Source organism: Carcharhinus amblyrhynchos, chromosome 24 (assembly GCF_965287045.1).
Source record: "Carcharhinus amblyrhynchos chromosome 24, sCarAmb.v2.hapA, whole genome shotgun sequence".
Classification (NCBI taxonomy): domain Eukaryota; kingdom Metazoa; phylum Chordata; class Chondrichthyes; order Carcharhiniformes; family Carcharhinidae; genus Carcharhinus; species Carcharhinus amblyrhynchos.
The window spans coordinates 31,657,808-31,673,970 of record NC_137347.1 but is presented as its reverse complement, the minus strand read 5'-3'; the positions used below and the strand labels follow the sequence as shown (position 1 = coordinate 31,673,970).

The window sequence follows — 16,163 nt, the reverse complement described above, 5'->3', positions numbered from 1 at the left end:
TACTGGTAACTTGTGGATTGATTTAAAAGATGTGGGCAGAGTTCTCAGTGTATATTTTGTCTGTCTTCAATGAAGAGAGGGATGGTTCAGGTATTCTAGTTAAAGAAGGGTGTGAAATATTAGATAAGCATAATGAAAAAGATAAAACTGGAGAGACTGGTATTCTTAAAAATGGATAAATAACCAGGACCAGATGAGTTGTATCCAGGGATTGTCGAAGGGAGGAATTAGTGGATTCACTGAGGATCATTTTCCAATCCTCACTATGCAGGTGAGCTACCAGAGGATTGAAGATCTATGAACATTGTACCATTATTTAAAAAGTGTGCAAGGGATAGATCAGAAAAATTCCATGAGATCTCATGGGATACAGTGGAAGTGACATTCTGAATACATAGTTGTCTCAGTGACATGAAACAAAGAATAATAGTCGACGGATGTTTTTGCAAATGGAAAACAGTTTCCGGTGATGTCCAACATGGTTTATTGGGATCCTTGCTATTTGTTGTATATGTTAATGATTTAGACTTAGTATGAATGGCATGATTGGGAAATATGCAGATGACATAAAAATTGGCTGCATAGTTAATAATGAAGAAGATGGCTGTCAACTCCAGAATGAGAAGTGGCAAATGGAATTCAAACTGGAAAAGTGTGAGGTAATGCATTTGAGGAGGGCAAACAAAGCAAGGAATACTCAATCAATTGTAAGGTATTGAGAGGGTTGAGGAAGTGAGAGACTTCGTTTGCATGTCCATGGGTTATTGAAGGTTGCAGGATTGGTGAGGTATTGAATACAAAAACAGGGCTGTAATGATGCAACTGTATAAAATGCTGGTTGGGCCTCCGCTGGAGTTTTGTGTAGAGTCCTGGTCGTATATTACAAAAAGGATATTTTTGCACTGGAAAGACTACAGAGATTTAAAAAATCTTTTTATTCATTAGTGGGACATGGGCGTTGCTGGCTGGCCAGCATTTATTGCCCATCTCTAGTTGCCATTGGAGAGCAGTTGAGAGTCAACCACATTGCTGTGCTGGAATCACTTGTAGGCCAGGTAAGGATGGCAGATTTCCTCCCCTAAAGGACATTAGTGAACCAGATTGGTTTTTCCAACCATTGACAATGGTTTTGTGGGTCATCAGCAGATTCTTAATTTTTATTCAATTCAAATTTCACCATCTGCTGTGGGAGATTCAAACCTAGATCCCCAGAACATTAGCTGAATTTCTGGATTAATAGTCTAGCAATAATGCCACTAGGCCATCGCCTCCCCTACAAGAATATTTCCAGGGCTTGAAAATTGAAGGTTTGAGGATAAATTGGATAGACTAGGTTGTTTTCCTTAGAATAGAGGAGGCGATGGGATGACTAATTGAAGTGTATAAAATTATGAGAGGCCTAGGCAGGGTAACCAGGAAAGACTTGTTTCCCCTAGTGGAGTGGTCAATTACTAGCAGGCATAGATGTAAGGTGATTGGTAGAAGAATTAAAGGGGACATGTGGAGAAACTTCCTCACTCAAGGGTAGTGAGCATCTCGAATTTGCTGCCTCAGTTAGTGGTTGAGGCTGAGACACTTAACTCATTTAAAAGGTACCTGGATCTGCATCTAAAGCACTGTAAACTGCAAGGCTATGGACCAGGTGCTGGAAAATGGGATTAAAATGAGTGACTAGTTTCTTTTATGGCTGTTGAAGGTGTGATGGGCTGAATGGCCTCTTTCTGTGCCAAAATTTCTCTGTAGCTGTACTGGATATGGCAGAGATGCTTAATCTATTTGAGGGACAGCCTGTTTATGAGATACGTGGTCGGAATTCTCCCAAAAACTGTGTGTCATAATGGTGAAATTACGGTATGGGGGGGGAAGGGGGGTGCTACTAAACTCGCTGATGAGCCCGGCTTCAGAGCGTTTGGGCATCATTTTGCAAGGGTGGCACAATTTCAGTGTACTAGGAAACCCCTTCCCTCCCCCCACAGACATAGGGGCTCCCAGCATCGGAACATCCCCAATGAGTCCCCTTGCCCAATCCCTGACATGCACCCCCATCATGACCCCTGACTTTCCTCCCATCATTCCCCCCCCCACCCCACTCCACCTCACCCCAACATGATCTCTGACATGACCCCCCCCATGATGGCCACAGCACAATGGCTGTGCCCAACTGACACTGCCAGGGTTCTCAACTGCCACTACTGGGGTGCCTGGTGGCTGCTGCTGGGGTCCACACATCACCTGCCCTTCCACTTACCCGTATTTTGAACACTGTTTGCAGGGCTGGACTGAAACTGGCGGGGCTGTATGTTGGACAAGCCTGTTAGATGGTACATGCTGCTACCACTGTGCATCATTTGGGGGATAGAGGGGAAAGTGAATACTTAAGGTAGTGGATGAGGATGCTAATCATGTGGCTTGCTTTGTCCTGGATGGTATTAAGCTTCTTGAGTGTTGCTAGAACTGCAGTCATCCAGGTGACTGAGAAAATTCCATCACATTCCTGACTTGAGCCTTGTAGATGGTGGACAGCCTTTGGCTGTCAGGGATGTGAGTTGCTTGCTGTAGAATTCCAGCCTCTGATCTTCTCAAATAGCAGACTATTTATATGGCTGGTCCATTTTAGTTTCTGGTCAATGGTGAACCACAGGATGTTGATAGTAGTGGATTTAACAACAGTGATGCCATTGAATGTCATGGGGAGATGGTTGGAGATGGTCATTGCCAGGCACGTGTAGCATACATGTTACTTACTACTTACCAGCGCAAGCCAGACTCTCCAGATTTTGCTGCATATGGACACAGACTGCTTCGGTATCTGAGACATCGTGAATAGCGTTGAATATTGAGCAATCATCAGCAAACATCCCACTTCAGACCCAATGACAGAAGGAAAGCCATCGATGAAGCAGCTGAAGATAGTTGGGCCTAGTATTAGTTCCTAGTTCCCAAGGAGTTCCCTTAGGAACTCCTGTAGTAATGCCCTGGGACTGCGATGATTAACCTCCAACAGATGTAACCATCGCCCTTTGTACTTTGTATTCCAACCAGTGGAGAGTTTTCCCCTGATTCCTATTGACTAATTTGGCTCGGGCTTTTGGATGCCACAGTCAGTCAGATGCTGCCTTGATGCCAAGGACCATCACTCTTGGCTTTGGGAAATTAGGAGAACCCCTGTGAAAATTTGAAAACATTGGAACCTGGAATGCAGGGTTTCCCAGTTGTCAAATAGAATAGTTGTTATTATCAGTTGCTTACTGGAATTGACGCGCGTTTACTTATGTTTGCTAATCTTTGAATAGTGGAAGACTAAAAACTTTTTTTCATTTGTTCATGGAATAAGAGTATTTCTGGAAAGCTTGTATTTTTTGCTATTTCCTAATTGCCCTTGAGAAGGTCGTGGTGAAAGCCACAGGATAAGGGCTTTCCCTCAAAAACCTGTCTTAGCCTTCCCTTCATTGACAGGACAAGTGTTGCAATATAAACACGCAACAATAATTTGTGCATTGTAAAGTCCCACAAACAGCAATGAGATTATGATCAAGTAATCTGTTTTTATGACATTGTTTAAGGGATAAATTTTGGCCTGAACACCAGTAAGTACACCCCAGTTATTCTTCAAAATAGTATCATGGCATCTTTTGCCTCAACCTGATAGGCAGATGTAAAATTAATTACTTGAAAGACAGCATCTCTGACAGTGTTTCCCTCAGTATTGCTTTTAAGCAATAGATTTTGTGCTTGAGTCTTTATAACAGGTTCGACTAACAAGATCTCTTGACACATCAGCACAACTAATTTACTGCTGATTCTAGCATCCGTGTAAACATATTGAAGTGATTTTGCCATCACTGTAAAGTTGGTAGATCACCTTATTCATTCCTGAGAGCAATGGTCTTTTCTTGAAACAAAATTTTGTATGAAAAGTGGCAATGATCATCTTAAACATGGAAAAAGCAAGTTGGTTGAGAAACTGTCAGAATATGTTAATCAATTTTAAAATTACCAACCGCATCTTTGGTTTACTTCATTGACCTCTCAAACACCAAGAAATACAACAAGAATAGCAGAATTGTGGGACCATTATAGCCTCTGAATTCCACTCCAGGTTGCATGTTACCCTGACTTGAACTAACTTGCATTCCTTCATCATCAAATTGAAGAAGGCCTACCCTCACCTCAGGATGATGAGTCAACAATTATGGCCTGGCAGCACCATCCTTTTTCCAAACAAAAAGTAATCTTAAATCAACTACTGAACGTAGAGGTTTCCCCATGATTTAAAAAGCAAGATCTCTTTGGGCCCTATTTTACGTTTTGATTCTAAGTATTGGGCGGACTTGAAACGGGAGTGTTTCAGATCCTACTTTTAGATCTGTTCTCAGGCACCCCCATACATGCTCTGCCTGAAAAAATAGCAGTGATTCTGAATCATGCTGCAGAAGCTTGTGGGCGAGGCTTAACATGCCTGAAATACTGCAACTCTGGTCGATGCCTCCAACTGCGCATGCACAGTAAAACAAAAATAGAAAATGCTCCCCGCCACATCCTTCCCAGGTCTGATATGCCTCCCCCTGGCCCAAACAGACATTGCCCCACCCCCACAACATTAATGACTCCCTTATCCCCCCAACCCCCACTATCCAAGCCGATTGTGGTCCCCTATCCTCCTTCACCTCCCTCACCCCCTCCATCAATCACACTCTGAGTGGCCACCCCCCTGCACCGAACACATGCAGAGTGGCAGCGGACCCCCCCACTTCCCCCTCACTGAACAGAGACAGAGTGGCAGTGGACACTCCCCCTCCCCCCCAACGATCTGATACAGAGAGCTCAGAACTTACCTCAGTACCTGGAGCACCTGAATCAGACCTTTGCAGACCATGTCTGTTTTGTGTCAAATCTGGATGGGCGAATGTGGTGGTAAAGAGAGAAGTGCTGGTAAGTTTGGGCGTGCAGTCTATTAAGTCAATTTAAATGCGTTTAAATTGACGTCGTGCCCGTTTTTAGACATGGTCCCGATGGCAACCATTTTCGGCCCTTGGTAAAGGGGGAACCGGTGTGGAGGTGGGCGCGGATCGCACTACCTGCCTCACACCCGACTATATCAAGTTTTCATGCTCAAACGGGCGCAACTTGTTGGCAAAATCGGGAATTTTATCTGTCGCATGTAATTTATCCATCTTTATACAGATAATAACTATAAGGTTCATGATGGGAGATATAGGAGGGATGTCTGAGATAGATTCTTCACTCAGAGAGTGGTTGGGGTGTGGAATACACTGCCTGCTGTGATAGTGGAGTCGGACACTTTAGGAGCTTTCAAGCCGTTGTTGGATAAGCACATGGAGCACACCAGAATGATAGGGAGTGGGATACCTGGATCTTGGGTTTGGACATAGCTCGGCACAACATTGAGGGCCGAAGGGCCTGTACTTACTGTACTGTTCTATGTTAGTGTAAGCTGTAAATCAGAGATTTCTTTTAGAAGTATTTTTGGTATAGTAGATGAGAAGTTTGCATCATAATGTGGCATAAATGTAACATCGTTAGGAAGAGCAACTGAATTTGGTTCATTACAACTAAAGTTCCCATAGTCGAAACAAGTGTTTGGTTTTCGACTTCGAATTCAGATTATAGTTCATTGGGCAGGACCAAAAAGGAACTTGCTACAATTTGTGATACTGTGCTGCATTCAAATTGACCACTGAACTAGGACTCGCGTATGAATACCCATCAACTTGCCTATGAAATGCTTTGGAATGTTTTGGGGATGTGAAAAGTACCATATGAATACAGACTTTTTCTTTTCTTTCCTTAGCTGCATTCTGTTAGGTCAGTGTGAAAATTCATACATGATCATGTTCATACATTGGTAGTCACTAAATAACGGCAAGTTCCAAAATATACTTTATAAGGTATCATTGAGAGTGATTTACTTTGTAAGAGGACACTGGCGAGGCGGACGGGCACTTACAAATGTCTCTTAGATCCTAATTAGAATTCTGACTCATTGTGTAGTCAGCTGTACAGGAAGAGAAGCAGGAAAGCCTCTACTTCAGGATTGACAAATAAAGAAAAAGATACTGGAATTGGAGAATAAAAGTATTATGGGGGAAAAAAACTGCAAAGCTTATTGAGTTTTTTCATCAGAGATGGATGGGGACGATTAGTGGTGATCGTAGAAACATAGCACAGGTACTATGTTTCAAGGATCCTCACAGAGGTAATTCTTGATGAATTGGTTGTTTGCTGAAAATAGTTGTACAGCTTTGAAGCTGGTATTATTGCAGCTTCCTGTTATGTTGTTTTATTTAGCCAGTAGAAATCAACACTTCTGAATGCAATGATAAATATTGAGAATATATTTATATTGGTCTCTTGATAGTCATGTGTTAGGATTGCTTGACAACATTCTTTTGAAGTTTATGACCTGTGATGAGCATTGGCAATGAGAACAGGAATTCCTGGAACAGGAATTATATTGTCTGATGCAAGTAACAGCTGGCGATGAGCTGATTACAAATCTTTTCACCTGCACTATTTCATAACTTAAGGACCACAATATCCTGTGCTTTGGTGTAAGAGGTCCTTGAAAACAGTGAAATAGTGTTTGTTTACCTTTTTCTGAGGCCTTTTGGCATTTGTAATGAATTCTGCAAGCCCTAGAAGACAGCTTGAAACTTTTGCTGGAAATATATAAAATCAAAATCATTTGCAGGACAAAAAAAAATTCTCTCTTCTCCCAGTGCCCTTTCATCAAAAGCGTGATATATGTTATTGATGAGCAGCAGGAGCCAGACAATTTCAGGATTCCTAGAAAAGATTTAATTAATTGGCTAGAAATGTTTTAATTGCTGAACGGTGAAAGCACAACTTTTGAAGACTGAGCTAGCTTAGTCGAGATCAGGCATCATTTCAGTGAAGGAACTAGCATTTAGTATCTGAATTAGGTGGTGCGCATTGAGTGACCATTGTGGTTTTAACAAGGAAATTGCACAAGACGCTGAATAAAAACTGAAGGCTAGTTTGTGTAATGTTACTGTGACTACATTGCGGACATGGCTGGTTGTCAGTAGCTGCTACAGAATGCTGAAGACACTGTTTGGAAGTAAAACCAGATTGCAAGAGGCAAGTTTTGTTTTGATTAGGTTAAGAATTCAATCTTAATCTTGTAACTTGAGACATTCTACACAGTTTTGACTGCATTACTATTTCTTACTTCTGGGAAGATGAGTTCCATCTGTGAAGGGGTTTGCCACGTGCACCAAAGTATAGAATTTTATTTCTCTCTCATGGAGTGCAAATGTGAGAGTTTGGAGATTCTATGTGGTTAGCCTTAATGATTGACAGCCTTTCAGTTAAGGCCTTCCAGCTGTCTCAAATGATGTTCTAAAATCATTTGGACATGCACTAAAAGAAACCATTCTTTAAATTATTTTTATCTTCCTTAATGATTGAGTTTGATCAAGATAAAATTGAGCTAAGGAGAAAAGCAAAGCAAAAATGTTAATCGTTAGTTTGTGCTGAATTAACTGACCTAAACTGGGGTTTCAGTTACCTTTGGCACTCTTAGTCTATGGGTGGGAAAACCAGCTGGGATTCCTGCCAATGATTTGTGTCCAGGTGGTGTTTATATTGTTGATTATTTTGCCAACATTGGTCTCCAGGCTGACACCTAAAAAAAAGCTGCATTGGCAAAATAACGTAGGATGTAGTGCCTAAGGAATTATAATGCACCATGAGTTTCTGACTTCCAGTAAAGAGAACACTGGGGAGAGATAGAGAAACATTTCTTTACAATCTGCTATGGTAACTATTGCTTCCATAATTCATCAAACTAAGACAATGATTTTAAGACAGAGATAAGGAGAATTTTTTTCTGAGGGTCATGAACCTCTGGAACTCTGTTCCTCAGAAGGCAGTGGAAGCAAAGTCTTTGAATATTTTTAAGGCTGAGCTTGATAGATTCTTAATTAACAACAGGGTGAAAAGTTTTCAGGGATAGGCAGGAATTTATGTTTGAAGTTAGTTAGATCAGCCAGGATTAGATGGAGCAGGTATGAGGGGTCGAGTGGCCTACTGCTCCTAAATGTTATGTTTGTATGTTGCAGCTTCAGTTCTAAACTAATAAAATTGTTATGGTTAGCTGGTCAGGATCAAAATAAATCTTCCAGTAGTTCATTTCACTTTCTTTCTCTGCTTAACGCTGCTACAATATTACATTATGATCCAAATTAAAACAAATCACTGCAGATGTTGGAATCTGAAATCAAAAGAAAAAATGCTAGAAAATCTTAGCAGGTCTGGCAGCATCTGTGAGGCTTTGACAAACGTGAGCTTTTTTTCTTACAGTTGCTGCCAAACCTGCTGAGATTTTTCAACGTTTTCTGTTTTGGTTACATCATGATCCATGTGACCAAAACCAAGTAAAAACTGCACAATATAGCACATCAAACAAAATACTGTTACTATTGCTGAACAAATGGAGAAATATGTCCCTGCGAGCTCAACATAACAGCAAAACTAGGGCCGTCTCAGCCTTAGATAAAACCTTCATTTTTATAAAGAATCAGGATGTGAATCTTAGGGAGATGTACATAATGTGAGGGATATGTGTTGATCCAAATTACATTTCATTTTATGACTCTTAATATAGGCAAAATCAGAAATCACATGGATCGAAAAGGACTTTGACTCTTTAAAATGTAAGGTAAGATGTTGACACTTATGCACATATCCTCTTTCTAATCTGCACTGTTTTGCCTTGCGTGACAAATGGCCCACTAATTGCTCCTAAATGAAACATTCACCTTATTTTCTCTTGGGTTTTGGCCTGACTTCTTCTATGGCACTAGTAATTTTTATTCAGTTTTATTAACTTTGTATTTTGTGTATTGCTATAAAGCAGGGGTTGATCTCTCCTCCTCCCCACCTCCCGAGAACTAACACCAAAACACCCAAAGAAGAGTACCTCACCTTATAATCTGTAAAAAGTGTGTGAAGTAATGTGTCCTGCACTTCAGCAACTTCTAGTGGTTAAATACAAAATAAATCCCTGACACGCACTCTAAAATCAACACGTAATAATTTATTTATCTGACTAACAGTGAACAAATTAACTAAACTATTAACAAACCACTAAATCCCTTCTAACTATCAACTATTCCCAAATAAAACAAGATCCTAATGGAATGCTGTTCAAACAAGTACAACTCCCACTCTTTAATAGAAGATAGAAATTAATCACTTTCTAAATTACAACCGGGTTTTATGTCTTCTGGAATATTCTGGGCCTTCTCTGATGGTTCTTCTGTCTGAAACTTCTTTCTTCTTTGGTAGCTTTGCTGTCTAGATGGTGGTTTCTCTAAGACATCGATGAAGCTATGAGAGCCAGCAATTCTGTATCTCTCTTGAGAGCTGTGAGCTGTTATCTTTGGCAGGTGGCAGTTGCTCTCTCTTTTTGTCCCACTGCACCCTTCTTTATACCTGTGATGACATATCAATATTTCCCACAATGGGATTGGTCCTAGGTTGTCAAAACCATTAGATTTAAATTTAATAGTTTCTTGGTATCTTAGTGCCTGATTCAAATTGATTGGCTAAATTCAAAAGCCTATTGTCTTGGTAAAACTGCTGCTTGGCCTTTTGATGCCAATGTTTCAGTTTGGGCTCTTTATGTACTTGCATTTGTTTTACCTTTGAGCACAGGAAAAGCACCACCTTTTAAAGGAGCTGTGCAATGCTTTCTCCCTAGCATTTCACAATTTTACAAACATCAATCTACAATTACTGTACCCAACTTCGCAACACTATAACCCAGTAATAAGCATTTGTCTGTGTAGTATTGACATGCTGTGCTTGTTTGAAGTCGTTAGTTTACATTTTAGCTTCATTTGAAGTAATTTTTAAAAGCAGCATCTTGGCCTTTTGCCTAAGATGCAAATGAGATCAAGCCTTGGAGGAGAAGCTATGCCTACTCCGATCAGCTTGGATCATGTAGATCAAGCCCAAGACAAGAGGTGAGAGCCCTGTCTTGTTAGTTTGGATTGGCAATGTCTCAACTTGTTGAGATTCTGAATTGGATTTCATTTAATTGAGTTGGAATAAAAACAAAAAAAAACCCACACTACACTATACTTGGTGCATTGATATTTTCTTAGCAAACCTCCAGAATTCTGTTTTGCATTTTGCAACGTGTATGCACTTCTGTGTGCAACAGAATTTCTATGATTTTGAAGATAAGTAGGTTTGAAATACGTACACTATATGTATGTCTAAAATGAGTGACATTTGATGATTGCTGTTGTCTAAAATGATGATTCCTGTTGAAACTTCAACTGTACATACTCAAAAATTTGACAGCAGTGAATCACGTTAGCAGCTTTAAATCTATGCTTCTTACTGCTGAACCATGATGAAAGTGAACCAAGATCTTTGGTGCACTTTAACCCATTTGGATTGTTGATAAGATCCATAAGTTTGACCCTCTACAATTTATTATTCATGATGATGAAGGCAGAGTCCCTGTGCTCTTCCTTCATGTAGAAAATTGCCCAGGTATATCCTGTAGGCAAGAAACAAGACAAATCCAACATGGCCAATTACCATCCCAGTAGTCTACTCTTGATCTTCAGTAAAGTGATGGAAGAGGGCATCAACAGCACTATCAAGTGGCACTTAGTCAGAAATAACCTGCTCATGGATGCTCAGTTTGGTTTCACTAGGGATCACTCAGCTCCTGACCTCATTACAGCCTTGGTTCAAACGTGGATAAAAGAGCTGAACACCAGAGGTGGGGTGAGAGTAACTACTCTTAGCATCAAGGCAGCATTTGACCGAGTATGGCATCAAGGAGCCCTAGCAAAACTAGAGTCAATGGGAATCGGGGGAAAGCCTTCCGCTGGTTGGAGTCATAGCTGGCACAAAGGAAAATTATTGTTGTGGTAGATCAATCATCTCAGTTTCAAAATATCACTGTAGGAGACCCTCAGGTTCTTTTAGGCTCAACCACTTCAGCTGCTTCATCAATGACCTTCCTTCCATCATAAAGTTAGAAATGAAGATGTTTGCTGATGACTGCAACTCCCCAGATGCTGAAGTAGATCATGTCCAAATGCAGCAAGAACGGATAATATCAAGACTTGGGCTGTCAAGCGGCAAGTAACATTGATGCCACACAGGTGTCAAACAATGACTGTCTTCAACAAGAGAGGATATAACCATTGCCACTTGACATTCAATGGCATTACCATCACTGAAACCTTACTATTAACATCTTGGGGATTACCATTGACCAGAAACTGAACAGGACTAGCCATATAAACACTGTGGTCAGAAGTGAGGATATTCACTGATGACTGCACAATATGCAGTACAATTCGCGACTCCTCTCACTGAAGCAGTCCATGTCCAAATGCAGCATCTAAAAGAACAAGATATCGGAAACACCACCACGTGGAGGTTCCCCTCCAAGCTCTGACTAGGAAATATATCGCTGTTCCTTCAGTGTCATTGGAACCCTCTTTCCAATAGCACTGTGGGTGTAACTACACTAAGTGGCAAAACAGGTGGAGAAGGTAGTTAAGAAGGCATACGCCATGCTTGCCTTCTTCGGTTGGGGCATTGAGTATAAAAATTGGCAGGTCATGCTGCAGCTCTACAGAACTTTATTTAGGCTTCATTTAGAATATTGGGTACAATTCTGGTTGCCAGACTACCAGAAGGATGTGGATGCTTTGGAAAGGGTGCAGAAGACGTTTGTTTACCAGGATGTTGCCTGGTCTGGAGGGTATTAGCTATGAGGAGAGATTGGATAAACTCGGTTTGTTCTCACTGGAACGATGGAGGTTGAGGGGTGACCTGACAAGATTGAATGGTATGGACAGAACGGATTGTCAGATACTCTTTCCTAGGGTAGAAAGGTCAAGTGCTAGGGGACATAGATTTAAGCTGTGCGGGAAAAGTTAAGAGGAGATGTGCGAGGCAAGTTTTTTACACAGAGGATGGTGAATGTTTGGAATGAGCTGCCTGGGCCGTTGGTGGGAGCAGGTACGATAGTGGGCATTTAAGGGGCAGCTAGATGAATACGTGAATAGGATTGGAATGGAAGGATACTGACTCCATAAGTGCACAAGATTTTAGTTTAGGCAGGCATCAGGATTGGCGCAGGCTTGGAGGGCCAAAGGGCCTGTTCCTTTGCTCTACTTTTCTTTGTTGTTTGTACACCTCAGGTACTGCAGTGGTTTAAGAAAGCAGTCCCCACCACCACCTGAAGGGCAACTAGGGATGGGCAATAAATGCTGGTCTGGTCAGCGATGGCCACATCCCGTAAATGAAGAGTAAAACTTCTAATCAGCACAATTTGACACAGTTGATCACACAATGCTCTTTCAAACCCCTGTCAATGTCATCTAGCTGGGTGGGTTTGCCCTTGCCTAGTTCAATTCTTACCTAATTACTGCCCAAGATTTGCCATTGGTGACTTCTGTGCCATTCCCACACAATTATCTCTGGATCCATCCTTGTCCCCTCCTATTTCTCATCAATATGTTACTCCTCAGTGATATAATTAAAAACATGCCAGTTTCCACAAAGAATGTTGCTAGCACTTGAAAATTGAAGCTTTAAGTAGAGAGTGTAGACAGGAAAGACTTGTTTCCCCTGTCTGAGAGGGTTAAATGCCAGGGCATAGATGAAAGGTAATTGTAGGAGGATTAGGTGGGGCATGAGGAAAAGCTTTCCCACTCAGCGAGTTGAGCGTCTGGAATTCACTACCTAAGTTGATGGTTGAAACTTAGATGCTCAACTTATTTAAATGTTACTTGGGTCTGCATCTGGAGTTCTGTAACCTGCAAGGCAATGAACAAGGTGCGGGAAAATGAGATTAAGTGAGCGGCTAGTTTCTTTTATCTCTCTTTTTGGCAGACACAGACATGATGGACTGAATGGCCTCTTTCTGCATTGTAACTTTTGCATGGTTCCATGATACACAGACAGCAGCCAGTTCTATCTCACCATCACCTCATTTGACCTCTGCACTCTTTTTAAATTGCAATATTGCTTGCATGACATCTGATACAGGATGAGCAGAAATTGCTTCAATTAAATTTTGGGAAGACAGAAGCAACTATCTTTGGTTCCTGCTGCAAGCACTGCTCCCAGTCTGAGGCTGAGCCAAACTTTTTGCAACTTCTGTCGTGTTTGACCCCAAGATGAGCATATCCACACTGACTCACTGAAACTGCCCTCCTGACTCAGCCAATCTGCTGCTGCTGAAAACTTCTTCCATGTTTTTGTTACCCTCAGACCTATTTGTTCAAATAAATTTCAGGATGGTTTATCATATTCTACCCTCTGTAAACTTGAGGTCATTTAAAATTCTGCTGTTCATGTTCTAATGTGCATTAAGTGCTGTTCACACGTCACCTTTGTGCTTGCTGGCTTACGTTGGCTCCCAGTTAAACAATAACTTAATTTAAAAAATCTCTTTCTGGTTTTGTAATCCTCTTAATGACCCCTCCCCATCCCTGTAATATCTTTGAAGCCCTACAATCCTCTGAGGTATTTACATTTCTTTAATTCTGGCCTCTTGGTGACCTCTGTTATTCCCTCCTTACTCACATAAGCTGTCTACTTTAATTACCTCCTACACTTCTTAAAATCACTCTCTTTGATCAAGTTTGTGGTCACCCGATGTCGCCTTATGTGCTTGTTATCATATTTTGTTCCACAACGCTTCTGTTAAGACAGGACACCAAAACTGTGCACAATACTCAAGGTATGGCCTCACCAAAGCCAAACTCAAATCCGCTTGCTATGAAAGCCAGCATGCCATTAGATTTACTCACTGCCTGCTGTACCTGCATACCAACCTTCTGCGACTGTTCCACCATGACACCCAGGTCACGTTGCACTTCCCCTTTTCTTGAAGTTCCATTATTCAGATGACAATCTTCTTTCCTGCTTTGGCCTCCAAAGTGGATAATCTCACATTTATCCACCTTATATTGCATTTGTCAAATACTTATCCAGTCAGCCAGCCTGTCCAAGTCACCTTCCCCTCTTAGCATCCTCCTCATGGCACACACTGCCACCCAACTTGGTGTCTGTCATCTGCAAATTTGGAGATATTGCATTCAATTCCTTTGTCCAAGTCATTAATATATTATTATGAATAGCTGGGGTCCTAGCACTGAACCCTTCGGTATGCCATTAGTCACTGCCTGCCACTCTGAAAAACACCTGTTTATTCCCACTCTCTGCTTTCTGTCTGTCAACCAATTCTCTATCCTTGTCAGTACGTTACTCCCAATACGATAAGCTTTACTTTTGCTCACTAATCTCTTTTGTGGGTCCTTGACAAAAGCCTTTTGAACGTTCAATAACACACCAGCCACCAGTTTACCCTCGGCCATTCTACTGGTTACATCTTCAAAAATTCCAGAAGATTTGTCAAGCACGATTTTCCTTTAGTGGATCCATGCTGACTTGAACTGATCCTGTCACTGCTTTCCAAATGCTCAGTTAACATCTACCCTGTTAATTCCCTTCAGCATTTAATTCAATTTTTCCTCCTCCTAAACTCCAGAGAGTATAGCCCCAAACTGTTCAACCTTTCTTCATTCCTCGATTCAGCCTAGTGAACCTTCTCTAATACATTTACATCCTTCCTCAAGTAAGGGAACCAAAACTTTATGCAGTACTCTCGAGGTGGTCTCACCAGTGCCCTATACTGTTGTAACAACAGTTCCTTACCTTTATACTCTATTCCATTAGCAATGAATGCCAAAATTACACATGTTCCTTATTATCTGCAGCACCTGAATGCTAACTTTCTGTGATTCAAGCATCAGGACACCCAAATTCCTCTGCACCAAAATATTTTGAAGTTCCCTTTATTTTGTATAATAAGTTTGCATTTTTATTCCTTCGACCACTTATCTACGTTAAATTCCATCTGCCAAATCTTGGCCCAGTCACTTAACCTATCCATAATCCATTTATAAATTTCTTATTTCCTCATTGCAACTTGCTTTTCCAGCGATTTTAGTGGTGTCTGCAAATTTGGTTATAGTACATTCTATCCCTGCATCTAAGTCATTAACATAGTCAGAAATAACTTGCTCATAGGCACTCAGTTTGGTTGCACCCAAATTAAACTAATATGGCAGGGAGTGGGAACCTATGCAAGGATCAGAGAAGGAACAAACAAGTATAAGAACAAACGTGATAGGCAGAGAAACCAAGGGCCAGAATCAAATAGGGCCACAATGAAAAATAATGGGAATGGGATAAAGAATGTTAAAAAGACCAGCCTTAAGGCCTTGTGCCTTAATGTACAAAGCATTGCAATAAGGTGGATGAAATAATCACACAAATAGATAAAAAGGATTATGATATAGCTGGGATTACGAAGACATGACTGCAGGGTGATCAGGGAATGGAATTGAACATGATAGGGTATTCAATATTTCGGAAAGGCAGAATTGCATCACTGGTTAAAGTGGAAATTAATGCTGTAATGAGGAAGGATATTACCTCCAGTGGTGTGGAATCTGAAGGGGTAGAGCTGAGAAACATCAAGGGGCAAAAAATGTGAATGGTTGTTGTATATAGACCCCTCCAAACTGTAGTGGTCATGTTGGGAATGGCATTAAACAGGAAATTAGAGATGCATACAATAAAGGAAGAGCTCTAATTATCAGTGACTTTAACCTCAATATAGATTGGACAGATCAACTTAATAACTACTGTAGAGGAAGAATTCGTGGAATGTGTAGAGGATGGTTTTATGAACCAATACTTTGAAGAACCAACTGGAGAACAGGACATCCTAGATTGGGTATTGTGCAATGAGAAAAGAATAATTGGCAATCTAGATGTGTGAGGCCCCCTGGGTATCAACAAACATAATCTGACAGAATGCTTCATAAAGATGGAGAGTGATGTAGTTGATTCTGAAACTAGGATTCTGAATCTAAAAAAAGGAAACTGTGATGCTACATGACACAAGTAGGATTGGGGAACATTATTTAAAATGATGACGCTGGATAGGCAATGAGAAGCATTCAATGAATGCATGGATGAACTGCAACAATGGTTCATTTCTGAATGGCACAAAAATAATATGGGAAAGGTGGCTAAAGCATGGATTACAAGGGAAATTAGAG

The 16,163-nt window shown here is 41.0% G+C and overlaps 1 protein-coding gene across 5 annotated transcripts in view; it reads left to right on the top strand.

The window, feature by feature from the left end:
• Positions 1-16,163, top strand: part of LOC145357941 (ribosomal protein S6 kinase 2 alpha-like) — a 234,951-nt gene that overhangs the window by 118,151 nt on the left and 100,637 nt on the right. For 2 of the 5 annotated variants that reach the window (XM_080211529.1, XM_080211533.1), the window contains exon 3: positions 8,651-8,704. The exons of 2 other annotated variants lie outside the window; for them this stretch is intronic. In XM_080211529.1, the coding sequence (XP_080067655.1) occupies positions 8,651-8,704 (54 nt within the window). Of the gene's footprint in view, positions 1-7,049; positions 7,123-8,650; positions 8,705-16,163 lie in introns of those variants that run through there. One more of the 5 variants, XM_080211532.1, reaches the window with a different exon arrangement.